Here is a 27,492-nt window from a genome sequence, read left to right as displayed (position 1 = left end):
CATTTTCTTTTGTTAATTGAAACGGATCTTTTCATAGTCGTTAAAATGGTGGTTACAAGATAATTCTAATTATTGGGCAAGGAAAACAGCAAAACAAATCGGACCAACCTACAAATAATCTAAACATATGCAACCCAAAATACCAGCAACCACCTTGTACGATTATTATGTATTATCATTTATTATCAAGTGAATTACAATAGTTATAAAATAACTATAATATAAAAACCATGTTAGTTTTTTAGAGCAGAATAGCAGATACACTTTAGCCTTTTAATTTCTTATTTACGGTATTAAAAATAAAAGATTATTTTTATAAAGAAAAAATCTTGAAAGAAAATAGATTTACATATTACATTTTTGTAAATTTCGTAAGCTCAAATTTTTTACCAATACGTTGCCACAAATAATAATGGTGAAGCGGATTGACAAATAAAATCTAATTATCAACGGTTTTCAAGCAGTGATTCAGAAACCCCCTTCATGCTGTTCTATTTTGTTCCACCTGAACAAGTCATGTTTAAAAACAGGAACCCCCAAAATGTTTAAAATTCGACAGGTGGATTCGGTACGATACATTTGGTCATCGGTCGGGATTAATTCGACGATTTATCGTTAAAAATGTCTTTGCACACTTCAATCAAGACATATTGCAACAATGTTACAATTAACATCGCAACAACTCTCTACAACTTATCGTGCCCGTGTGTAGACATTATTGGTCCACATATTATGTAAATTTATTCCGCCTGTTAAGGGTACCGCTGTTTTGGGGTCTCTGCACAAAAGGGTCTTCCAAATAACAACGTGCAACACAGACGCATGTTCAAGGCTGTCCCACCACATTCTTTACCGACCGTTGCTGGTTCTTCGCCTTTACAACATTACAACTGTTGGCGTGTGGTGAAACTGCATCTTCCTGACTAAGAGCGTTAGAAACAATGAGAGGATGAGGAACGGGCGGTTTGACAGGCAGTTGAAAACACATAATTTATTGCCACGGCACTGAAGCTGAGGCGCCGTCATTGATGGAAAATTGCACGAATGTCTGAAAAGCAGAAGATGAGGTCCCCCATTTTTAAGCGTTAACGGTTCAACCGCCAATTAAATACAGGAATAGGAAATGTGCAAAAAGTTTCTTGCATCATTAAATAAATGGAAAATTATGTTTTTCTCCTGTTCGAGTTTAATTGGCTCTTGGCCGATTTAATATTTGCATCGTGTATTTTGTTTCTTTTCCGTTGGGTTCTTAATTTCAAAAACGCGTTCTTGATAATGTTGGTACAGAAATCGGGTTCATATTGACATTTTTATGTAATTTTACATTTGAGATGAAAGTTAAATCGCAATGTTACGATTTCACAGTGGACCAGTCAGCCAGTCATTACCAGCCGACCGTAAACATAATAATGACGTGCCAATTTTTGACGAATGATTAGCGAAAAAAATTCCGTTTTTCAGTGTAACTAAATAGCTGAATAAATTCGTATATCAGCATCTACACAATTTTCCTAATGTAGACGGAACTTTTTTACATAGCAGATTTTTAATTATCACAATAATAGTTAAGTTAATTTGAGTGTACATTAAAATTCATGATTTTTTTACAAAAAGAATTATTGTATTAAAAATATGTTAACTGTAGTTTCGACTTGTGAATAAAAATTAAATAATCACAACAGCAATCTGTCTAAGAGGCGGAAAGTCTTATTTAAATCGGCAACGTAGATAACACAAATTCCTGACTATTTTGCAAACTGTTCTGAGCTGTTCATCGGATATACATTTTTGTACGCGACCTTTGTAATAACTGGAAAATTTTTCTGTTGTGAAAAACATTTTTTGAAAATTGCAGGTGTACTTGAAGAATTGACAAAATTAACATCAGATGGGAAGATTTCCAAATTTAAATTTTAAAACAAAATTAATTGTCGACGTTTCACAACTAATCAAAAATCTATAGAATTCTTGTCTGTGACGTTTGATTTCATTGGAACAATATTTATATTAATAAAATACGAGAGTGTCAGAGTCAGCAGAGAAATCTTGTTGCAAGTGCTGCAATTTCCAGTGAAACAAAAGATGTCTGTCTGTACCTGGTGAGTTACAGACTTGTGGGAGTGTTTCGAGAAATATTTCATTACTCGCCCCCGCGTCTTCAACGCACGCGGAATGTTACAACATAAGAATTGATAAACTTCCTCGTGAGAAAAACACATCAAAAAATGTTGTTTTTTTGGTGTTGAATTAAATGTTAACCGAGTGCAAACTATGTACGCCAGGAAACTTCCATTGTTATCTCAGTATCTCAATAATAATTCTGTTTGAGCACAGTATACTTTATTGATTGAATTATAGAACATTGCTCTTTGCGTCTATCGGATGATTACGTCGTAATTTTAGAAAATACATCAAAGTTACAATTAACCAATTTAGAACAATAATTTAAGGTGTCCCCTCAAGGCGCATGTGCCAAGTGGCGTGTGATAAAAAGTGCGGGATTTAATTTTGATGTTATACCTACCTAAATGTTAACATTGTTAGCAAATATGTTAAATACGTTCTAAGCTGAAGACGCTGACGCTTTTTAGAATGATAGAAAAACACCTTTTTTAACTTACGGAAAAGATTTCTGAAATTTCAACACAAATTTTTCTGACTGACCACATTGGCTGACTGAAATGCAGTTTATCATATAATTTAATAAGAGTTCTCTTCATGTCAGCACCCATAAGGACTCGTTTTTTTTTTCTATTTTGCTCTATTTTCGCGAAAAAACAATAAATTCTTGATAATTATTGGGTTATAATTGAATGAAAGACGCGTTGAGTCAAATATGACATGACATTCAACAAAAATCAAGATTGGCAATAATAGTCAAAAAATTACTAAACATATTTGCAGCGTTGCCAAACTGTCAATCAACAGGTGGTGTTTCAATAGAAATGGCAAAGCCTATACATACATTAATTACATCACTGTTCAGGGTCAATTTAAACCCAAGAAAAATATATTTTTACTAAGCGTTTTTTTATGATATAAAGACAACTTTTTAAATTAAAAAATATATTACTTATTGCTTAATGCATTGGATAAACATCATGTACTATGGCGGACAATAAATTTAGGCCGGCCTGCCATTGAGTTGACATCAAAATGTGAAGCTGGCATTATGTTCAACTAACCCCATTTTCGATTTTTGTCATTCTTGTCATCGTGACAGCGATAATCAAAATTAAAATTGGGAAAAGAAGCGTGTACCAGAGAGAAGTGCTACTACAAATCAGTTATGCTAGTGCGTCATGATCTGTAAGTTACGAAAAAGGCGAAGGAAACGCCAAACAGCTTGAAAACCTTCAGTTTGACAAACTGACACATCAGTCATAATGACAATAAATGGTCGCTTGCATTGACTTTTTTGAAATGTCAGAAATTTGCCGGCCTAAATTTATTGTCCGCCATAGTACCATAACAAGTGTGGACAAATTTTCTGAAGACAATTAAATTTTGATATTAAATTTAATAATGAGAAGTTCAGTGTTTCAAAATGTACTGAGGAGCATTAATTGACAAGAAAAAAACACCCACGATTGTTCATTATAGTAAATAGATATATCATAACAAATTGCGTTATTTGAAATTTAAATGAGTGCGATGACACATGTACGGTGCGATCAATTAAAAAATAAATCGAGTCGGCGTGTTACCTATGGCAACCCATGCTATAGCATAGACTCCAAAGCAAACTCGATTTATTTTTTAAATGATCGCTCGGTATAACACTAGCTTGTAGAACTTTAAATAAGAAACTTGATACATATTATATTTTCTGCTTTTTACGTCATTAATACATGGCAGGTGTATCAGAGATAGGTACAATAATTTTAAGTGATAATGAAACTCGTTAAGCACAAACAATAAGTTTAGTTACTTTTTGGGGAAAAATTGCCCTGAAGCGTTTTAAAAATCATCTAAAATTTTCCAGAAATTGACTTACCCGTCCATGAAGCATTATGGTGTCTAATAAAAAGAATGAACCGACAAAAAATGAACGCAAGTAAAAGTAAAAACATGTTGATTCATTTTGTATTTACACACTTTATTACGAAACCAGATAAAAATTATTTTAATTTCTTGGTAGCTCCAAATACAATACAATAAATGTTCAAAATGCCCACCACCACATACAACATTGAGCACGTTTTATAATTGTTGCAGGTACTTGTCCAAGTGCTTCTGTATTGTTACGTGAATCCTGCCTCATCCGTGTATATCACATTATTTAAAAATTTTGATAAATGTTGCGTCTTTAATATTCACCAAATAGTACTGTGTGCAATGTTATGTTGACGTGCAAGTTTTGTAAAACTGGTACCTGGTTGATCCTCGACACTGCTCAAAATATCTTCTTCGCTTCTTCCACGACGAGGACGTTGTACACCACGATCTTGTGTTTGGGGTTTATAAGATCCATGGTCTCGGCGATGCTGAACTATTCTCACAAATGTACAGTCGATGGACAAATAAAACTGGGGCAAAAATGACAATTACATAAATTCAAAATTTACAAATTTCCATCGTTTAATTACGGCTTTATCACAAATAGGTTAACGTTGGTATGACATATTATATAGAAACTGACAAATATATTGACAATTCAATAGTCTGATTTACACGGCTTAAATGTTAAGTGTCCCAGTTTTATTTGTCCATCGACCGTACGAATGTTGGATATTCGACGATTAGGAAACTGCTCTTGTATTGATAGACGTGTTGGGCTTGGACCGTGTTTTGATCGGTTTGTCCATATGCGAGCACAATATCGGTCAATTCGTTATTTTAAGATATGCCATTTTGATTATTATTACAGTTATTATTGCTTCCGCAAATTAACACACATCACTGACAACGGCAAGACGACAACTGAAGGATGGAATTATTTTATCACTTTTTTTCAGTTTCAATTAAGAAAAAACAATGGAAAGTGATTAGGAACCTAACAACTTTTGACTTCTCACTGCTTAATTCGTTATTTTATTTACGGTCGATTTTTTTTTAATGAAATGAAAAGTTTATTTTAATAAATACAGAGATGTAAACAGCTCGTGAAATTAAAGGGGGGTAAAATGACAAAATAATTTTAAGAATTAGCAAAAATTCTAGTTTATTGAAAGAGTTCGTGTGTAAATTGGTCTTTATTTGGCACGCGAGTGCAACGAGCGTTTTAACGGCCCACGAGTGCCAAAAAAGCCCAATTTACACACGAACGAGTTGAATACAACGTTTTTTTGTTCGACGAGACACTTAAAGGCTCAAAATCGCTTAAAATCTTTGTAAAATTATTGTACCATTTCTGATACACCCTGTATATTCGATTAGACCAAGCTCTTCGGTGAAACAATTTTTTTTTTAAAGAAAACAGCTGTAGGGGGTTTCAGACGTTTCAAAATATTCAGATTTAAATTTTTAGTAGATTGTGGAACTGATGTTGTCTGAATGTTATTTAATTGAAATTTGAAAAAAAAAAAATGAATTTTTGCTCTACTCTTTCTAGGTGCGCACACCTGAACAGCATCAGAAAATCAACAAAAATACATTTTCAATAATGAAATACCATGTATGGGTTGCCAACGAGAGACGAGATTACAATGATATTCATTTCACTGTTTGACGTTTACTAAAGTTTGTTGTCTGCAAATATCTAGACGGTGAACATTTCATAGTGAATAATGCGTGAGGTCACGATAACGTATCACCGTCATAGGAATTTGATGACATGCAAACTGGTCCAATAATTGTTATTATTATTGATATCGCCCCGGCAGCAGTTACAGACGTAAGTCGCGGTTTTTCCCATGCCTCAATGTTATTATAATAAAAAGTCTGTCACCGTTGATAGTGAACTGTAGATCTACCGTCATGGTCAGTGGCTTGCCAGTTCTTGAACTTTTTATTACACATTTTAAGCGAAATAATATTTATTTGAAGGGAGAGCGGAAATGTATGCATGACGATCTTAATAATAAGCACACTCCTGAAGACAACGAAAACGCGTCCGGTCGGAGAAAGTGGCTCCAAAATGAAAATTATTTACAACTTAATAACTATTAAAGACAACGAATTGGAATCATTGCTTCCGTTACGCAACCGCAACGAGATTCGGCCGTAAATTGCGGTTTTAATGTTACTGCCAACGTTTTCATGTTAAAAAAACTGACCAATAACGCTACAAGATGATAACGCTTGGATGCACATTGATTTCTGTTGCATCGCTCCCAGTTTTATTAATTTTCCTAGACAGATGCGGGCTCTTAAAATTTGTATACGAGAGCTCAGATAATTGGTTCAATTGATAGAGTCACGAGCGACGACTATTAATGGTCGCGTGTCCCCCATATACCCTCAGCTCTCAAAATTAAAATCCAGAACCACAGTTCATTTGAATCATCCTGCAAATATCTAGTGATTCACGTTAATTCCCCTCAGATGTGTGAGGCTGGTTCTTCGAAAACCGGCGAAGCCGTCTCTGGTCAGAGGCGGATTTTTAATGGCTCAAGCTGGAACTCCGGAATCACCGCACCATATCGTTTTGCATATATCGTTGCCTTTTAATCCATTAAATTTATGCGTGAGAAATCGCTTTATTCGTTCGCAGCGGTAGACACACCAAACTTCCATATCTAAACATTTCATTTCAAATATTTATCAGCAGACGCATTAAATGAAATCAAATAAACAAACAACACAATCGCTGACCGACGTTTTCGCACCACTAATGTATTCGCTTTTATTACAGGTAGTTAACTAATTTGAACGATACTTCCATTCAGACGCTGATTTAGAAATTTATAGATTTCACTGCCAATAAATTACGAGAAGCCGTAGGACATATTATTAAATTTATGGTGTGTTTATGACTGCTGCAGCTGGAGAGTTGATGGTTTTGATTTTGTTTTATTTTTCTCATTCTGGGGGTAATTATCGATTTCATGTTGGCAGTCAAAATATTTCATTTTCAAACAAAATCTTCTGGTTGATGCACTGAGAGCTATTCAATAAAATCCACTTTAAAATTTAAATTGCACAAGTTTACGTAATAGAATTAACTGTTTTGTTGCTCATCGTGCCGTTTACACAGTTCGACAAACAGACAAGTCCGTTTTCGGTTAACGTGGGGGCAATAGAATAATAATTATGAAGTTATTATTTAGTTATTAAGAGTAGTTTGAATGTAAACACTTCAATTCAGTGAACTATACTGAATGCACTGATTAAATTATTGATCAATCTCAATACATCTTAAATGTTTTCTGACGTGTCTTACTGTGTACAAAAGAAAATTAACAAAAATAAAACGAATAACAAAATCAGACGATATTATGAACACTTTTCAAAGTTCATTTTCGTTGTTAACAAGTAAATCTTAAAATATCCGTTTTAAATGTCAGACGGGGCATGATGCGTTAGTATTTGTGTAAATATTAAGAAGTTCAAGAATAATATTTATTACATACACAAAAACACCATATAGTCATATAGTCATTTCAGGGTTGTTAAATTTCCAGTTAAATTTTCATTCTGTATAAGTGCTTAAATATATTAAAATATGTACATACATACTGCTTAAATAACAAAATATTTGCAGTATTTTACACGTAAGTATATGTAATTTCTTTGTAGATTCGTCAACCTTTGAATATAAATACTACTCGAGCTCATTTATTAAATAAAACGTTTTTTTTTTCGTTTGATTCAAAAAAGATTAACGCTTCAATCTAATTCCTAAATGATACGGCCTGCAATTATCTTTTCATCCCTTCTGGCCGGAACCACGGACCAAAGGGATCGGTTAATATTTTCCATTTTAATTTCTTCGTTTTTTTAATTGAAAATTTTGAATAAACAAAACAAAGCGATCTAAAAAATCACGTATAGCCTCAAGCGCTTCAATCTACACTGTCAAAATATTTTGACATTTTAAGCATAGACGATAACAGTGTTTTCTTTTTTACTTTTTTTGTTGTATTTTTGTTACGTAAGTGTATACTTGTGATACACATATTGTTTTCAGAATAAAAATCTCCATCAGAATTACTAAAAAAAGTATGTTCGAATTTGTAAAAAATGTTTTTAACAGTTTAGCCTTGAAGCCCTTGGGACTATACGTGATTTTATTACATCATTTTGTTTTGTTTATTCAAAATTGTATTAGGCCATTTGGTAGCGTATTCACAACCATTTAATTTGGTGTATAGATAATTAAAATAGTCCGATAAATAAGGAAGCTATGGACTCGTCTTTTTTTTGGGGGCACCTGTATAATAATAAAGATTCTACACCTAACAATGAATTGCACTTTTCATCATCTTAAGAGTGGAAAATTAACAATTTTTTAATAAATTCTTACCTTTGCAAATTTAAAAAATTTAACTTGTCATCAACATCAAGAAAGCGCTTATTAACTATGTATTTCATCTCTAGAATTCCTTGAACTTAAATAAATCCAACAGCTCCACAGACGAATTACAAAACTGTGTGATTGTCGACAGACATGCATTTATTGTGACAACAATGATGAAAAATAAATTTACTCGAAATTACACAAAACATGGTATAATAACGACCGCATCAAACAAGTTTATTCGATTGACGAAGAAAACGTACCATCATCCACGCCACCATCTCCATCGACAAACTTTCAATTAAAGAATACAAATTTTCAAGGTTCGAAGACGGAAGTTTCTTCAAAATGGTGATTACACGATCGTGGCGTATTCGTGAGCGTTGACCACAAAAACGTAGAATAATGACTCTTCCACAACATTTTCTTGACCGTACTGTACTCTAATCAACAAGGACGACTCGTCAATCAGTCAGTCAGCGTTCACGATCGTCATTCAAGAGTGAAACAATCACGCCAGAAATGACCCTTTCGCGATGGTTATTGCTCCAGTGGATCCATGTACTGGAAAGTTTCGCTTCATTACTGCTCTCCGCAGACTTTTACACATTTAAATCCAGTTTATCCCAGAACAAACGTAAACGAAACTGCGACGCTCGTCACGTGACTCCTTTCACTGCTTTGTTGCTAATTAATTGTCGGTTTATAATTATGGTCCTCGGTGTGAAACAACAATTAGCTCGACAACATGTTAAAGCAGGTGTACTCAACCCGAGCCTCGTTTTTGGAATCACAGACTCGATCCGAGTAATGACACAAGCTCGAAATAATTTGGGTGTACGCCACTGGAAGCGAAATAATAATCATCGAAAGGCAGGTGGTAGGATACCTACCTGAGAAAAAGAGCAAGATAGTGAGTCAGACCCCTTTGTATAAGGTACGGACCCCTCTCTGGCTAACTGTAACAAACGGCCGGCTCTCCACGACAAAGAAAATCTTTGGAGCCTCGTCTTGGTACAGTCCCATCAAAATAAGACATAAAAACAATAGAAACGTGCTGCTGTAAATGATACAAGAGATTGGTACACCGCGCCCAGACTTGGAACTAAAGCAAAATGTATCATCGCCGGCATATCAAAAATAAAACAAGTGCCAAAAGGGACAACGAAATTCAATCAGGAACGACTTTTTCAAACGCAATCTGCTCAAACAACGCTTTTGGACCTGTCGCTTCCGGTTTCACTAGTTGGAACTGCAGCACACCACATAAATTTTATTTTTCAGGTAGTCCCACAAACAGGTCCCAGCTCTGGCAACCCAGATGAAACAGTTGTTTGAGTTAGCAAGTTTAAAATACACCAACGTTAAACACGAACTTGAGGGTGGTACTTTCTGATAAGAACTGATTATGGTACTGGAACTGATCAGCTCATTAGAAGCATTTACACCAACCGAATTAAAAAATAAATGGCGATGCCGTGTCTTGGTGTTATTAAATCAGTGCGAGTTTCCTAGTAATTTGCCTCATAAATTACAGATCCACGATTTACGTACCTGTGCCAAACGTAAACGTAACACCTAACACTACATGATACGCATAAAAATGAAAGCACATTATTTCCCGTGTTTCATAATGTCTAATACGATTTTAATAGCACCAACACGAATAATCTAAGGTGAAACTTGTATTCTACAAACCTAAATTGAAAGAGATTTTGAAACACAATGCCACTGTCTAAAGAAAATTTACGGACAGTAAGCAGTGCGTTTGCAGCAGTTTGTTATTGCAGAAGGAAGGACGAAAGTCTAAGGCTGTGTCTTGCACACGGTAATGACAGCGAAGGTTTAATAAGAGGGAAGAGTAATGTGGCAAGATATATTCTTGGACAAAATTAATAGTACGCATTTTCAAACGCAACACCGCTAGATCTAGTTAAGACAATTAAGTATTATAGTAATTTACTTTGACAGTAAATTTTAGTCGTTTAGATGTATAATCTACTGCAGTACATTAATTTTGCGTTGAAAGCTTGTAACGGTTAAAAGTTAGAAAGGTAGCCTGGGTAATTTGTAATAAAGCAAAGGTCCCCTGCGTGTCTGATTTTAGAACGAATCCGCATTTAAATTCCCTTTACCCATCACGGTTGTTTTATATTTTGCTCATTTTTCTTCGGTGTAGCGTCGACCGCTATAAATGGCTTCGGAACCCCGAAGGTAATTAACAAATAAACGTGCTAAATGAAGAAACAAAGAAGTATTAACATGTAGGAATATGCCCAAAAGAGTACAGTGCGTTGACTTTAAGGATCAATGACTCCACCATTTTTTTTGCGGCGTTTTTTTCAGATTTCATGTAAACCGCTTACACTCAGAGTGAAGTCGGTGGGGGCTGAACGAGGAAGAGGATGCTATTCTCTTCTGGTTTGACATGATAAAGGATAATAACGCAAAGCAAACTTCCATCTATCGTTATGGGTACCTAGTCAAGACTTACGTGCATAACACCCGGCGAACACGTATAGTTCAAGGGCAGTCATCTCTTCTCTGCCGAGTTGTGGAGAAATGGCTTTAGCGGTCACTTTATAAAACCGTACCAGTGGCGGCAGCGGCTACGGCAGCGCGCATCCGGCATCTCCAAGACCAAACAAACATAGTCCAGCAGCGAGTCGTTATTTTTCGCGTGTGAAACAAGCGATAACGGCCAATAATAATCAAAAGCAGTAACTCGATATCCTGGAAAAGCTGAGTCGGCTATTATTTTAATCGAGGAATGTATTTCCATCGCGATGAATGGGTTGCAGCGTCGCGGACGAGGGTTGGGGTGGTTGGTTAACAACCCGCATTTGTCAGGAAACATAAAGGAAACGAAATAATTCGCAAGGGCGGCGAAAATAATAGAGACTAGGAAAGGAGTTTTGTTTGCGCCGAACGCGATATCATGTCTGCTAAAGTCTGTGAGAATATTTACAAACGATTCCTTGAAAAATATTGGAATACACTTCCTGTCAGTGTAATAGTTGCGAATACGCATATAAGTTACCGATAACACAGTTGCTTAGAGTTCACGTTTGTAAATAGCAATTGCGTCCCTATTATTGTTTCACTAATGTGACTTTTTAATAGTCGAATCCGGAACCGGATTTGCTTCTGAGGATGTAATTTACCACCTCTAATATCATTATTTGCGTGAATTCAGGTTAAGTTGAAGACGACCAGAAATAGTTGCTATAATACGCGAAAAATTATTGTTTGTTATGGGAACTTGCCCGCGTAAATTCAGTACCGTCCGTATCTTACAGCAGTCATCAACTTCTCGACAACACCGACGCTGTATTCTTGCCATTACGATCATCTTTTGTTGACGGGTTAGCCACCTCCGCAATATTTTTCCATTTTTTCCAGATAAAGAAATTCAAATTTTTTGTTCCATAAGAAAAATTCTACCAAATCGATAAATAATGCTTTACTATTCATTCTTCACTTTTTCACGCTGTTGCGAACAACTTGTGCGATTATTGACCAACCGTGGGTAGTATATTTACAATTTTAATAAACAAATAAGCGACAACAATAGTTAGTCTGGAATATTAATTGGCTAATTAGAATAATTTCTCGTAATTTGATAAATTACAGTCGATTAAAAACTAGTAGTAGAGTAGTGGGTATACAATTTTAAGTAAATTTGAAATACATTAAAAATTATTGATGCGATCAGTTCAAACACATCAAATGAACTTGCGAATGGAATGAATTTTAGAAACTATAGTTTTTCCTTAAATTGTAATAAATTCCTTAATTTAATATTCACCATATTCAAATATACATAACCATTAAATAACGTTTATAATAATGGTAGCTCTACACAGTTGAAATGTTATGTGCAAATATCCGGCACTCAATTTTTTTCCTTTTAAGAAATCTAAATACAGATACAGTTATTCTAAATACTCAAAACTATTTAAAGGCAGTTTCTTTATTGGCTTCATTTATTTATTTATACCTACCTGTAGATCGAATTTCTTGGAATCTTGAAAATGCTACAGTGTGGGTTTCTGCAAGTCGATAATCCTACTCCATCCAGTTCATACATTTGAAGCAATTTCAATATTTTCATTTGAGAACTATTCCCACAAGATTGATATTTAATTTAATCTTTTACAAGGTCCAAGTTATACGCATTTGAAAATTATTCTGCTCTTTTGAGGAGTAAATTTTATTAGAAAATCAAGAACTCTCAATCTAAATTGAAATAATTTATCATATCGACGTCCATAATCTTGAACATTGCGAAATGTAACGTTTCCCAGGAATATAAAGATCAAATCAAGTTTGCGCGAAGAAGTGGCATTATTTATGATTAGATAAAGACATCTAGAACCGGAATCTTTTTGAAACTGTTTTACTTCTTTATCGTAAAAAATAAGTATCTTTAGAGGCACAGACGTATTCTTGAAGTAAAATGTAAAACTTCCACTTTGGTTTTGCCCATTCAATTGCCACATTTTAAATAAAATTTTTAGTGACTGCTCATCCTCGCTGTTACATCACATTTCAGTATCATTCGCCCACAAGAGGTTTTCATTCTAATATCAACTGTCGTTATATTGTAGAACTATAAATAACTTTATTGTTAGTATCATTTTTTAGAATAGATAGGTTCAGTGATTTTTAAAACGGAACATACATTTTCCTTTTCAAGTATTTGTGGTAAATTCATTCCAATTCCATATAAAAAATTTGTAGTGATATAACGCGAGTGTTGCAACTCCAATTATCCAATTCACATCTTTAGAAGTACATACCAATATTAAGTCAAGCAAAAATGGTCGACATATGAAACGTGTTCTAAATGAAACGTAACGTTTCCTCACGTTTTTTAGTATCGCGTAGGTATTGAAAATATTTTGTGGTGGGTATATTGATGTATTTATAGTACTATGCATTTGGAATTGAAAGGTCACGGTATCCACCCTTCTATATTACTATGAAGTGCATTTAAAACCAGGTGTTAATAGATTTCTCAGATGGGGTAAATAATGTAGATCGAAACTTTTGATTATACAGTTTAGTAAGAGTGAAGCTTGTATTTTTACTTGAAAAACGTATCTAATATCTAATGACTGCAATGAATGTGCTAAACGTATTAGTTTTAAATATTTGTGGTGTTTCATAGAAAATAATGAAGTCCTCTTAGTAATGGAATGGAAAATTTAAAATAAGACTTCTTCGACAAACCTCGTATCTATATTAAATTTTAATTAAGACGTTCTTACAATTATTACATACAAATTATAACTTTCTTAATCGCTAGTTCTAAAAATAATGTACTTGAATATGTAATTTAATTTATTGAAAGAAATTTATCGTCATCGTCAGTGTGGCATGCAGTAGAAATATATTTTTTAAATCACGTATCATGTAAAAATTGTAATTACAGAAGATGAAGTTGTCATTATTTTCTGTTAAGTGTGATAATGATAATATTAATAACATAACTATTCTGTGAATCAACAAACAATGCGTTTACATTTAACAATAATATCTAATGTAAAACAATAAATGAATGTCATTGTCATATGCTCAGTAATTTGTTTACCGTTGAATGCTTTTGAATGGTGTTTTAGACGAACAGTTTCAAATTTATGTATTACAATTTAATTACATTTAACAAAAGTTGATAAATATTTCAGTTGTAAATTTTCGATTGTTCGATACCTTTTACCTTGGCTAATTGTCTTCGAACGAGTTGTCTAATTAAAAATGAATTACGAAACTCCGAATCAGTTTCAGGGAACAAATTGATCTAAATTGCTACTTAATTACGGTTTTGGATTTTTCCGAACAAAAATAAATCCTGTTATACACATAACGAATCCGAGACGAAATTTAAACAAATTAATGACGAAAGCAGTATTTAATAACGACAGAAAACAAAGGAACCGTCCGGTAAAAAAGAACAATGACCACCAGCAAGTTTCACATTCCAAAATTCGCTGCGAAGACGTGAAGAGGATGAATGAGAAAACTATCAACTATGCATTATGCCATGATTTTAACGGAGGCAAAACAATAGTTCTCTGGAAGTAGGAATTTTACTCAGCATTTTTTATACTATGACGCCAACACAGTAAAGACACAACACACTTGGGACGCACTTTTGAAATTCTGCAAACTCTGCATTACCGTAACGACTGGAATACACAATTACGAAAAATTATGTAATACCATTACGTATGAATCGTGTAATTTGTTTTATATTTCAATTTTAAAATATAAAAAAAATCCAAGGTTTTGAGCACGACAGTGGTTGCAGCTTTGGCGCGAAAATGTTTTAGAATATTCGGTAAATAAGAAAGCGATAATTTTGAATATTTGATGATGACACCAAATTTTTGGATGAGTGTGGATCTAGTCATGATTAAAATAAAACATGCACCAAACCCTCACCCATCAAAAACTTAAGGATATACCGCTCTTTTCGATTTATAAGCATTTTAAAAGAATTTCTTACCGTATATACCGCACTAGATAAGTACAGAGTTTCGGTGACCACCATCAGTTACACTATCACCAAATCGAACTGACCTCCCCTCAAGAATGTACAAACAAAAATCTAAATCTAATGATTAAATCACAGTAACCCAGACCGCTCCAAAGCCGATTTCTAAATGGGTTCCGATTTATTTTTCAAAAATTCTACGGTTGGCTTGGATGAAGTGGGAGATAATGATAGGTGCCTTGACCAATGGGAATTTTTTACGATGGTTGGAGGGGAAGAGTAGAGCCTGGCGTTGGGACGTATGTCTGAGATAAAATCATCGCAAACACACGCTACAACATAGTAGATTTAACGTGATGTTTTTTTTATTGTTCAATCGTTACGAGATTTTTTGTTGTAAAAAAAAGAATGAAACTCGTGTATGTAATTCCCAATAAATAGCGAACAATCGAAACTAGGAAATTTCAGACATGGATTGTTGGGAATCCAAGTAAATTGTGTAATCGCGTTTTCATCCAAGGCATTTTTTCGTGAATGACAACCAAATGGTATACCCGCAACAAAAATATCCGTCGTCTCCTTCTGTAACTGACTGAATTTTGAACCTATTAACGTTATAAAAATATTTATTATGTATCTTGTGTAAAATACATATTAATGAACAAGTAATCTAACAACGGTTGAGAACTTAACTAGTCTCAATATATGGCTATTGTGCGTATCAGTAAACAAATAAACATATGACATGAATCATATTATGAGGAAATACAATTTCTATTCTTTAATTTTCTTCGATACTGCAAAATATTGATTCTCTGCACCATATACAAATTTTGAGTGGACATATCGATGACGTAGCAGGATACTTCGGTCGGCTTGGTCGCCATATCGGTATGTTGGTAGAGTAACAAAAGTTGCTTGAAACTCTGCAGTCCCTAGATGTGGTGGTGCTTTCGGCATCATATTCTATTCAGAGTTGTTATAAAATACTAATAATAGTGTTAATAAATGGTAAAAACCATTTAAAATAAGTTATTGTTGTGAAAAGTGTTGAGAAAGCTTGTCACTTTTACAATTTCCTGACATAACCTAATTGTATTGACATTTGTGTGAAATTGTTTTCAAACATCAGCTGCGTAATTTCGAATGTTGTCTCTTTAATAAAATTAAATAATTAATTGCAATTTGTACTGGGTGTTACAGGTAAGGATAAATCAAAAAAAATATTTCACACACACCCATCCCCTCCATAGTGACGTCACTAGTCAATTTTGTTGCATGTTGACCTAAACATAACAGCCCAACAGATAAGTTTTTGTTGAGGACTATGCAAGATTTGTTTATTTATATTGTTTAAATTCGTTGTTAATATAAAAACAGAGTCTCCTTTGTTCTAGAAGTTGTCAAACGTTTCGATTAATGCATGACTGATTATAAGTAAGTACATTTTCAGGAAGCTGTTGCTCCTTGAATAACATTGATAGTTTAAGCATTTATGAAAATGTCGAGCCCCAATGAGTATCATATGAGAGAAGTAGGTTAGTATGGTGTGTTCAGAGTATGAATGGTAGTTTAATATTTCATTTTAGTGTTTACAGACCACCAAAGATTCCAGTCAACTAGTAGTGCTGAAGAGGAAGTTGAAACAGGTTCAGATGAGGAACAACCAATCATGTATCATTATCATACAGTTGAAAAAGCGGCTATTAAACGGCGCGGTCACTTACCCAAAGATTCTGTCAAAATTTTAAAAAACTGGTTATATGAACACCGTTTTAATGCTTACCCCACTGAAGTAGAGAAAAATATACTTTCACAGGAAACTAATTTAACAGTTCTTCAGATAAGCAATTGGTTTATTAATGCCCGAAGACGATACCTCCCTGAAATGATGAGAAGGGAGGGTTATGATTCAATGCACTACACTATTACTAGGCGCAGGAGGGTCAGGCGTGGTGTTAATGGTGAAGTGTATCATAAGGGAAGTAAACAAATGAGAATTGATGGAGGCAGTGAGGATAGCCAATCAGATTATGAAGAAAATACAAATGGCTATTGTGAAGAGGAGTCAAATGAAAGGAAATTTAATCCTTGGCAAGCTGATATTCATTATGGACTTACTGTTAATCCAGCTGATAGAGGGTAAGATGTTTTTATTGTTGAACAAAAATGTGACATATGACAGCTGTCAAATGTCAATTTCATGTCAATTTGGAAAATTGATCTTGGAGACATTTCATTTAATTAAATTATTCATTTAATATCAAATATTTTGTGGTGGAGCTTTTCAAAGAAACCACATACACATGATTAAAACGAAAAAATGAAGCGCATGATTGTTTGAATTTACATAATCACTGTGTGTTGTTTTTGTTTGCTTAGGTATATCATAATAAACATAAAAAACTAAATCTAAAAAAATTAATAGATCCTTAATAGCCGTTTGCACCGTCGTATTTTAAAATTAAGAAGAGCTTAAAACCGTTACAATTATGAAAAAATCGTAGCAACAATTGTTTTTAACTTTTTAAGCTTGGTTGAAAAATAAGGAACGTCGGTGCAAACGGCCATTAGTCTCATCTTAAGGTAAGTTGTTTCATTTTTTCATCAATTTAATTAGTTTAAGTTGAAAAAAAGGAATCTTCACCTAAGTTGACTAAGGTCCAGTTTACAGAAGCGAAATTAAGTTAATCGTAATCAAATGCGAGATTAACTGAACACGTGATCAGAGTGGACCAATCGAAGTTTCGGATTCATGGGTTAATCGAGCATTAAAATTTAATTCTCTTTCTATAAACTGGCCCTTAGTCTGTTATATCAAATTACTTGCTTTTATGAAAATTATTTTAAATGGGTTATCTCTTGTGTTTTAATTAATAATTCTCAGTATTCAGTTACAAACTGAGTATTGATTTTCGTAATTTAGTACGGTCTGAAAGTAAAGTACCTTCAAGGTTAACAATGAAAGGATTTGCATTATGAAAGTTTTTCGTAGTGACTGACAGGATAATGCTCTATTAAATATGATCAGAAGGATTGATAGAATAAGAAGCTTATCTGATAAAGGAATTTTTATTTTTGTGTGACAATTTTGTATTCTAATTATAAATATTTGTTTTTTAGTTATTAATAAAAACAAATTGTTGAAGAAAGTACATTGTTTAGTAAAAATATTTGATGCCAATAGTTATTGTTTGTCTTTGAACTGTTTACATAAAAGCGACGTGACGTAATTTGTGTTTCATTATTTTGCGTCATTATTTCAATAATGAAATAAATTTATAATTAACCATGATAAAACGTGGCTGTATGACTACTTGATCATTTATGGCTGGTGGAGAAGGAAGAGATTTATAGGCATCGTGAAAATGCATTGCAGGTTTCTTGACGCAACAAAATTCTCTAACAAGTTTATTAATAAAAAATATTTTTTTAAAACAAACGAATTAGTTTTTTTAATGTTTGAAAACTTATAATTGGAGTTACAACGCTCTAAAGGTTACTGTGGAACTGAAAAAAAACGAGGTTTCATTCACATGTTTATAACATATGCAATTAGGGTACTCGTAAATATGAAATGACTGAAATAAATAGTATGATTCCCTCGTGTCGATCATGGCTGAAACAGTGGACTAGTATTAGTTGAAATAGTCATAAATAATTATAATATAATATAGTCAGTCATCGCCAGCCAGATGTGAAATCGAAAAAATCGCCTGTTATTTGTAATGAAGTTTTTCTCAAGCAATAGACCACATCGGTAATTATGCTCGTCATCATTTCTTTTCATTTATTTTTATAAATACATAATGTGCACCTTAAATAGTTACACATAACGCTGGAATAAAAAATTATAACGTAATCAGAATTCTAAAACGTTCTTTATTTCACATTAACTCAAAGACTTCAGAATACAAATACTACAGTTTTCGTTCTCACATATTCGTTAATTATTACTTCGATAATAATTGGGCGTAACAGATAGATTTTCAAGACTTTAGACCAGACGTTCAGATGTGTCAAGAAGGAAAAAATAGTTTTTTCAATTTTATCGTAGACCAGCACCAGTGTGTAATTTCTTTACAACGTTGACCGTTACCGTTTCAGGAACGAGACTTTGGAAGTAAGTCATACGGAGGAAGTTGAAAGCACAAATGATGTATCAACCGTCACTACTTACCCATCTAGTTTGGTGATGGTAAAAACAACTTCAGGCAAAAATGTCATTTTGAAAGTGGTACCTCAACAAAGCGATGCTGATGTGAGTGGCCGGTTGAAAACCGCTATTATTTTTTCAATTTGATCGAGTCATTTTGTTAGGCACCAAAAACTTTCCTTTTGAAAACTGCGAAACTGATCAAACAAACAGCGTCGCCTCGCGAGGTCATATCAAAAGCGGAGCTTGTGGAAGACGTCGAAGACGACGATGGCCAATTGCAATATGAGCAAGAGCAAGTGGAAGAACAAGTGGGATATTGTGAGGATGTTGAAACAGAAGATGCTGAAGTGGAAGAAGAGCAAAACGTAATCGACGATGGAACATTTTTAAACGAACAGTTGTTTGAGAGCGCCATGGTTACTAAAACTTTTGATGAAGAAGTGTTTGTTAATGAGGTGACTTTGGAGGATAATGTGAACGAAGTAACAATTGAGGACGAAGTTACTTTGGAAGCGGCGTCCAGTAACGAAGAAGAAGAAGAACAGCAAGAGGAGGTAGTTGATATGCTTCAGTAATAACACACTTAACTAATTTATTTATTGCAAGTTGAGAATATTCTCCTTACATGTTATTGTAAGTTTTTTTTGTACAATGTACAATTTCTTTTATAGGATTTGGATGTAATTAATTGTACCCAAAAGTCAACTAGTTAAATAGAATATTTTTTATAAAACTTTATTCAGTTTCTAATTCATTCGCTAATCATAATTTGACATGTGCCGTACATTTTTCGTCAAGTTGTTAACAATACATTAGAAAATATATTTGAAAAAAATTTAACGTATTCAATTTTATAAATATCGCAACTTCGATGAAAATATTGTGAAATAAAACGAACTATCTTCATTCAGTTCAGTTTTATCAACAATACTTTTTCTTGCCTTCAAGATAACAATCGTTTGAACGGGAACAAGACACTGGCAAAATTATTTTTCAATATTTCAATCACAGACATGCCTCTAGAATCTAGTTCGCCAAATTAATTACAAAAATACAAACTATACACTTAACTACCCAGATGGGGTAATATTTTTCAAGTCTAAAGTAAGTTCTTTCAGGTTAGAAAAATAAATGTTTTGGTACCAAGGTTGTCGAAAGAAAAGACATCTAGAATTATTACTTCCGCTAATCTAACACCATGTTGAGACATTGATTTTAATAAAATTCTGATCATGCAGATAATATCGCTTTACTCAAAAGCCATTTATGACCAAAATCTTAAAATATCAGTGCACGCAAGTCAACTGGAATTCGAATCGCAAATACCGTTAAGGATGTAGTTCTACCACAAATCAATAATTGCCTTAATTAAGTGTAGGAGTTTCTAATTTATTCTGCATTCAAATGGGCTTTCTTCTTAAATATTAAAAGTAGTCTGTTGTAACATTTTGATTTAACATTTAATAAAGTAAAACCCTTTGAAACAGTGGTTTTGATGTATTTATTGGAAGATTTTCACGAAAAAATTAATGAACAAAATTTACCCAATAAATCGTTATCTGAGCTATCTAAGTACATAATATGTTAGTTACCGTCCACGAAGTGTTGAAAATAAAAAAATAATTGCAAGATTGTATTTTAGTCAATGAAATACACCACGAAAGTAACTATGTACATCCGAATCTGAATTTTGAATAAATAATATATTATCTGGGTGATCTGACACTACTGCTAGTGTTTAGCTTCTTAAACCAAAACTGCGTAACGCAACAGAAACATGGTTATAGCAGAGAGCAAAGCTGCTATGGGAACTGTTGTTAACCAAGCAGAAATAATATTTCTGAAAAGTAAAATGTTAAAAAACTGTATTCCATTCAGAAGAAAATATACCTAAATAAACTCCAGTCTACTCCTTTTTTCGACGAACTAAAATAACCAACGAAAACGACAGAACCGACTTTACAATGAGTGGTGGAGATCGGGATTCCTATTTTGCTAGCCAATAATACTGTAAACGCTGCGCCAATTTCAATAGTGAATCCACTGGAACAGATGTAATGTATTTTTATTTGTCTGAAGTAAGGTTGTAAACTTACGTTGAAGGGGTTATAGTGGTCAAATCTTCTCCTATAGTTTGAATAACTCGCCTCCCCCAAAGCCACAGACCTACGGATATGCCAAAGCCCCCGTACAAAAGTATGTAGATAGGAGTTTCCGATTTTTGATGAACGGTACCTTCTGTATAAATAAGCCATAGTGTTATCAACGGCCCTATCGCGTTACTGGAACAAATACATTACATTTGAGAAGTTTCACAACGAATAAAATTTACAAAATTTACCTAACGTCATTTCCACCGTGAGCAAAACTGCCAAACATGGCGGTCAGCACCTGCAAGAAACTGAACAACTTCGATACGCTCTTATTTTCTACAAGAATCTCTTCGTTATCTTTGATATCCAGAGCGCAGATGCCTTGGTCGCTCTGTGTCCTGGTACTTTTGTTAATAATTAAAGGAACTCCGCTAGAGCTTGGAGATAAAGTAGGATTCACATCACAAGCGCTTTCAACCAGTTTTAAAGTTTTAGGTCTTGCGTGAATTTCAGTCTCTTTTGCCGGCATGTAACCATTTTTGTTATCACTGGTCTGTATAGGGAAGATATATTTCGCGGCCGTTATCTTATTTTCAATGGCCTGAAGCTCGGTATTTTCTGATATAACAGTTAATTGACGTTCAGATAAAGCCGTAGAGTTTCTGTTGGACCTCTTTGGGCTACCTTCCGGAGAAGTGTCTACGAATCAAATTTTCCTAAGAGAACCTCTCGAGAGGTAACGTGTTTACCTGTCGATTCGCCGATGTTAAAATTCACCGGAGCTTTTTCGGCGAGCAAGTCGGACTTAATTTTCTTCCTGTGCCACGGGACCAAAACCAACCAGATGAAAATCATGCTGACGAAGGCAACGGAAAGACTTATGGTAGCTGCCAGCCACAACGGAATGTTATCCATGTACAGTAACTTAGGGCCATCGTGTACGATGGAAAATACGTTGACCAAGATGGTGAAGCTGTAGAACAGGGGCAAAGAAATCAGTCCAGCTTCCAGAGGGTCAGGTTTAGACAAGATAAAGCGCTTTATTATCAAAAAGAAACTGACCGAAGTCAGCCCACTTAGGACAGGTGATATAAACCATGAACCCACTGAAACAAAAACGAGTACTTTAGGAGTCCCGAGGGCACCAGGTATTAATTACCGATTTTGCCGAGTGTGCCCCAGTGCACGCCTCTGGTCCCTCGTGCAACCAAGCTGTAGCCGACAGTGGCGCCAACTATGCTATGGGTCCCCGATATAGGCAATTTGAAAAACGTGGCTACCATCAGCCAAATGGCGCTGGATGTCAAGGCGCTCAAAGATCCCAACATGAGCTCGATTTCGGCGTCGTTGTATACCTTGATGTCCAATATCCCCTTCCGCATGGTGTCCGAAACCTTGTAGCCTTGCAACACATCAATTACCACAATTAACGCCACTAATCATCATTTTATTGCCTCCAATGTCGGCTTAATTAAAGCAGTGACTAATTACTAAGATAATGCTAAGAAAGTTATTACCTATGAGAATCGCGCCGGCGATTTCGAAAACTGTGGCTAAACAGCATGCTTGGAATATGGTGAGTACTTTAGATCCAACGCTGGTACCAAATGAATTTGCCACATCGTTAGCTCCGATGCCGAAGGCTAAAATAAAGGCTATCACAAAACCCACCACGACTAGCCATATAAGACTGGGGGAGTAGGGTTCCAACATTCTTCTTTTTGTTGGTTGAAGAAAACGAAGCTTGAGATGTTAGTCTTTGTCGACGCTCATCGTGGTGAAGTTAAAGCAGCCTGGAAAAAATATTAACACTGAAACTTGCAAATTTGTTTAATGTCTTAAATAGTGTTAAAGTGATCACGTGATGGTATACAATGGGGATAGGTTTACGCGTGGTTGTACAAGAGCAATTCTGAAAAAATAATCTAAGGGATGTCTTCTTCGTTTTGCAACCGAACCGTATATAAAAGCAGCGCCGTTTATTTTTCAATTTAAAAAACGGGATTGCAGCTTTATATTTTTTTCCTGAAGTTTTGTGTTCGAATAATAAACAGACACTGTTTATTATTTAAATATTATGGTTTATTTTTCGATCAGAGAAGACTTTCGATGAAAAGTAACTTGAAAGCTGTTTGCTTGATGGAGCTTTGTCTCAATTCATTTTTATTTTTCCAATAATTCCATTCATTTGATAAAAAGATCATACTTGCTAAATTAAGTAGTAAGTCTCAGTTTATAGTCAGTGTTGTTTATCTAACATTAAAAAAATATATTTTGACTACGGAAATTCGAGTTTTAATTAATTACCTTAACATTTATGCTCAGTTAGCAGTTTCCCAAGTTTGTGGATTATATATGACAGTCTATTGAAAATAAAACAACAGGCTCTATTTGAATTAAACGTCGTAGCTGAAACTTGAGGAAATTCATGGAGTATGTCAACAGAGGCGCAGCTGCAAAGACATGAACGCTGTAAATAAAAATGTAACGATTACGAATGAAAAACAAAGGTTTAATGCTTTTTAATTAGTTCATCTGTTAATCTGAAGTCCTTTTAAATCCACCAAAGCCTCTTCCTGAAGATTTTTAACTTTTGGCAATATGAATATGCACAGAGATTAATAAAGAATCTGATCGCAGCATCTTATGAACTGTTTCCCCATGTCTTTGATTGACAATCCAACTCGAATATTTTTAACCAATTAAATTGCAGCATTTTTCAAATTTGGACCAATCAAATTGATTTTATAGTGAAAAAACACCCAGCGGAGTTTTTCCGCGAAAAAATGTATGTCAAAATGAAACGTCAAATTTATTACGTCAAAATGAAATGCAAAATTAAAATTAAATCGATACACACGTGTAACAAACAAGGCCCTAAATATATGATTAGTATTACATTCAACATTATTCTTTACTAAATATAATAATTGCTGGTACAAATGGTTGCGTATACCTATGCGTCAATTTTCTCCTTTTGTCGACTCGTGCAATTTTCGTTGCAAAAATTACTTATGTCTTAAATGACAAATTTTGTTGGAAAAAATCAGACCATTTATTGAATTATATTATATGAAAAATATTTGACAAGTTGTCAGTTCGACGAAATTCTTCAAAGTGATTTCTTTGGGTGGGATTTTACCTTCAGAGTGTCGCACTTACGATGAAGACATCCTGATATTTTAGTTATCTGCAAAAACACATATCGGGTGTGTCAAAAAGGACGGACACCAAAGAAGGTACACAATTTAGAGTGTTATTGATGTGGAAACTTAATTTATGTGCCAACTCTCAAAGGTGCCCTCAACAGATATTCAAAAATTCCTTTCATGAATACGTTTAAAATTCGTTTCTTCGTCAGTGTTAAATATGATGAAATTTGGGGTAGGGGGAGTAGTTTTAGAACGCGGCAACATTGCTAACATATCATAGCAACGAAAAAAAACCACCTTTATACGTCAAAGAAATTATGACAGTTTTCAAATTATTTTCAAAATGAGTTTTACCGTAGATGAATGTTTTAATGTGTATTTAGCTTTTGGTGACGCAGAAAATGCGTTTTCCTAACGGAAGGCATCCCAGTGTGAATGTTATTAGGCGTGTTGACCAACGACTGCGAGAAAAAAAATGTAACCATGACAACTACATACAGTAGTTTTTAATTACCTATTGCGTTGCTGCCATTTTCATTTTCACTTCTGAGAGTTTTTTCTTTAACTGAAAGCTGCAGAACAGTTTTGGGTACAAAATCGGGGTCTGTGTTATGCTATGCTATGCTACTACGCCTGTCAGTCCTTTTTGACACACCCGATATACCGAGTTTCAATGCAAAATTCACATTTTGATTTTTTAAAATAAGTTGTAGTTTTGATCTTCAGTTTTGAATAAAGTGTCATGAAAACAAAGAACTTGTAAAAAACTAATTTAAAAAACACTGCGTTTTTTATTTTACAAAAATTTAAATAAATATGGAACAAACCTAAATTGATTATTAAACTATGAACTATTGAAAATTACTAAAACATCAAAATACGTTTACTGCTATCTTCATTGATCTCTCTGTTTGTTAGGCTATAATACGTATTTATCTCGTCTAAATTCTACATTTCATTTGGATTTGCTATACGAAAATATATAACGAAGTTCGTGAAATACGGTAAAACTTTTCTAATAATAATTTGTTTACGTTTTTATTGAAACCTCTTGGAAAAAAGTTGCTGAAGTTTTGTTGATTGGTGTGCAAAAGTTACAATATCGATAAAAATCTCCAAAGTTTGCATTGTTTTCATTCCATTTTATAAAATCAATAAAAAGCACGTTCATATAAAGAACAAACAAATTTTTTTTATTTATTTAGATAACAATAACAAATTTATTAGTTGTAGGTACCTACCTACATCATAGTTTCATATTTTTTTTAACCGGATTTTGCTTATAATTTAAATAAAAACGAATCTAAATTGGTTTTCATGTAGGTGTTGAATAAATACAAGAACTTTTAACGGTGTAATTAAAAGTAACAAATGGAACACTGGTCATGTTTGTTTGGTGAACTCCCCACATTAAGTAATAATTTGCCGGATTGGTGATCATTTGTGGCTTTATATTGTGTGAAAACAGAATATTGTGTAATTAAACATTTAACGATTTGTGACGGAGGAATATACAAACAAAATTTATGATTTCTAAAAGGACGCAAAATTTTATTTTTAAACTGGTCGAGTGTAACTGAACCACGGTATTAGACTCGCTTGAAAAGTATTTCAACGTTTTGCAAAATTTTCAGAATTGAACAAGACTTTTTCAAAAAAGAACTCGTTTAATGTATTTTTTAAAACTTTTTTGCATTTATAAATGGTATTATCGTCACAAGTGAGTGCGTATGTCAATGCCTAATTAAAATTTGTACGACAAAGCTTCAAATACTACATTTAGCTTCAAGTGCATTTATTCTAAAAAAAGAAATGTGCTTCCAGCTATCACTAACCTGTCCTTACTGTATTTATATCAACTGCTTCGATACAAATATCGAATTACTGTTGCATGCGATCTTGCTAAAATCAATGACCGTTTAAAATTTTGGATAATTGTGAAATATTGCAAATGTAGAAAGGAAAGCGTCTATTTTAAGAAAGTGATGTCACGGGAAAAGATGTCTTCTTAAAGATTCCGATCTAATATTAAATGGTGTATCATCTGTCACATTCCCATCATATTGGATGAAAAATAAATTGGATTCGAAGCGACTTTTACGCGCGAAATATTACAGAAGTGGACAAAATAGACCAACATTGCTATCGATTTAAGCGAAAAGGACGAAATGGCATCAACAGATAATTATTAAGGAGAAAACCTTACTTGCACAGCTCCGGTTGCAACGTGGGTCTGTTCTCAAAAATGCTTCATTTCGAGAAATATTAAATAAAACGACTATTGATTTTGCAAGAGAGCGGTAAAGGCACGTGTTGCTGCAGCACAACTGCCGTGAATAAGCTAAAACATGCAGCCAATTCTATAGAAGGGTGTAAATTATTGGCAGGACTGATCTGGGGGTGACTAAGTTACTAATAATGCTGTTGAAAGTATGTGTAAATATATTTACTTTTGGAGCTTCGCTGGGTCGGCGACGGCGGCGGATTTCGTCATTGTTCTATGACGCCATGTTAAAGGGAACGCGCGAGGACGCATGGCATCTCGGACTGGAATTTTAGCAAGGGTGCGATGCAGGACCGGGTTAGGTTCAGTCTGACAGAATGCGATGTAGCAAATTTCGTCGCTTCATGAGGTACCACGGCAAACTGGTTTATTCGCCATTGATTTGAAAATCAATGAACGCCGAGATCGCGAGATCTTTATTAGTTCCTTGAATTTCCATGTCAGAAAGCAACCCATCATGCGTCATTTTCGTTATTTCTTGTCATCCATTTGATTTCTCAGATTTCTGTTTCAAATGCCAAATTCTAATATACCTAATTTTTAAATTCCTACAAAAGCAATATTTATCAATAAGTTTTTTTTTTGTCCTTTGAGGACCTATTCCAATAGTTTCCGATATTACTAATATGTAGGTACATATCTATATAACTGTCCCAGTCATTTCACCTTAAAGAAGCAAACATTACTTCTCTAAATCGATGATATTTTATGATAATATTGGCTTTATTTTTATTCTTTGCTTATGCAAAGTGTATAAGAAAATTCGTACTTTGAAATTTTGAAGCTGCTCAGTTGAAAAAATAAATTTGTCACGTGGACGAAATCAAACAAGTGACATCATTGGCAGTTTTCCATAGCGCAGTGTGCAAATATTTCCAACTTACTGAATAGCGTTCCATGTGGT

The 27,492-nt window shown here is 34.1% G+C and overlaps 2 protein-coding genes across 13 annotated transcripts; one reads left to right on the top strand and one right to left on the bottom strand.

Annotated features, from left to right (window-relative positions):
* Positions 1 to 15,788: 15,788 nt before the first annotated feature.
* Positions 15,789 to 20,548, top strand: LOC138130536 (uncharacterized). 11 transcript variants are annotated; one of them, XM_069047061.1, is made up of 7 exons: positions 15,789 to 16,103; positions 16,301 to 16,337; positions 16,391 to 16,438; positions 16,490 to 17,042; positions 19,008 to 19,161; positions 19,221 to 19,613; positions 20,178 to 20,548. In XM_069047061.1, the coding sequence occupies exons 3-7, from the start codon at positions 16,396 to 16,398 to the stop codon at positions 20,262 to 20,264; spliced, it is 1,230 nt and encodes a 409-aa protein (XP_068903162.1). In that variant the 5' UTR covers positions 15,789 to 16,103; positions 16,301 to 16,337; positions 16,391 to 16,395; the 3' UTR covers positions 20,265 to 20,548. The 11 variants fall into 11 exon arrangements, with proteins under 11 accessions (XP_068903162.1, XP_068903158.1, XP_068903157.1 ...); XM_069047057.1 differs by having other exon boundaries at positions 16,385 to 16,438; XM_069047056.1 differs by having other exon boundaries at positions 16,298 to 16,337.
* Positions 20,549 to 20,679: 131 nt separating this feature from the next.
* Positions 20,680 to 26,943, bottom strand: NaPi-III (Na[+]-dependent inorganic phosphate cotransporter type III). Of its 2 annotated transcripts, none has more exons than XM_069047051.1 (8): positions 26,755 to 26,943; positions 22,670 to 22,945; positions 22,312 to 22,554; positions 21,902 to 22,258; positions 21,401 to 21,851; positions 21,156 to 21,341; positions 20,950 to 21,102; positions 20,680 to 20,899 (listed from the first exon to the last, which is right to left on the bottom strand). In XM_069047051.1, the coding sequence occupies exons 2-8, from the start codon at positions 22,863 to 22,865 to the stop codon at positions 20,806 to 20,808; spliced, it is 1,680 nt and encodes a 559-aa protein (XP_068903152.1). In that variant the 5' UTR covers positions 22,866 to 22,945; positions 26,755 to 26,943; the 3' UTR covers positions 20,680 to 20,805. The 2 variants fall into 2 exon arrangements, with proteins under 2 accessions (XP_068903152.1, XP_068903153.1); XM_069047052.1 differs by lacking the exon at positions 26,755 to 26,943 and adding an exon at positions 26,511 to 26,659.
* Positions 26,944 to 27,492: the final 549 nt, after the last annotated feature.

This window comes from Tenebrio molitor, chromosome 5 (assembly GCF_963966145.1).
Source record: "Tenebrio molitor chromosome 5, icTenMoli1.1, whole genome shotgun sequence".
NCBI lineage: Eukaryota > Metazoa > Arthropoda > Insecta > Coleoptera > Tenebrionidae > Tenebrio > Tenebrio molitor.
The sequence above is the reverse complement of the archived record's forward strand: the minus strand, read 5'-3'. Positions and strand labels throughout refer to the sequence as shown.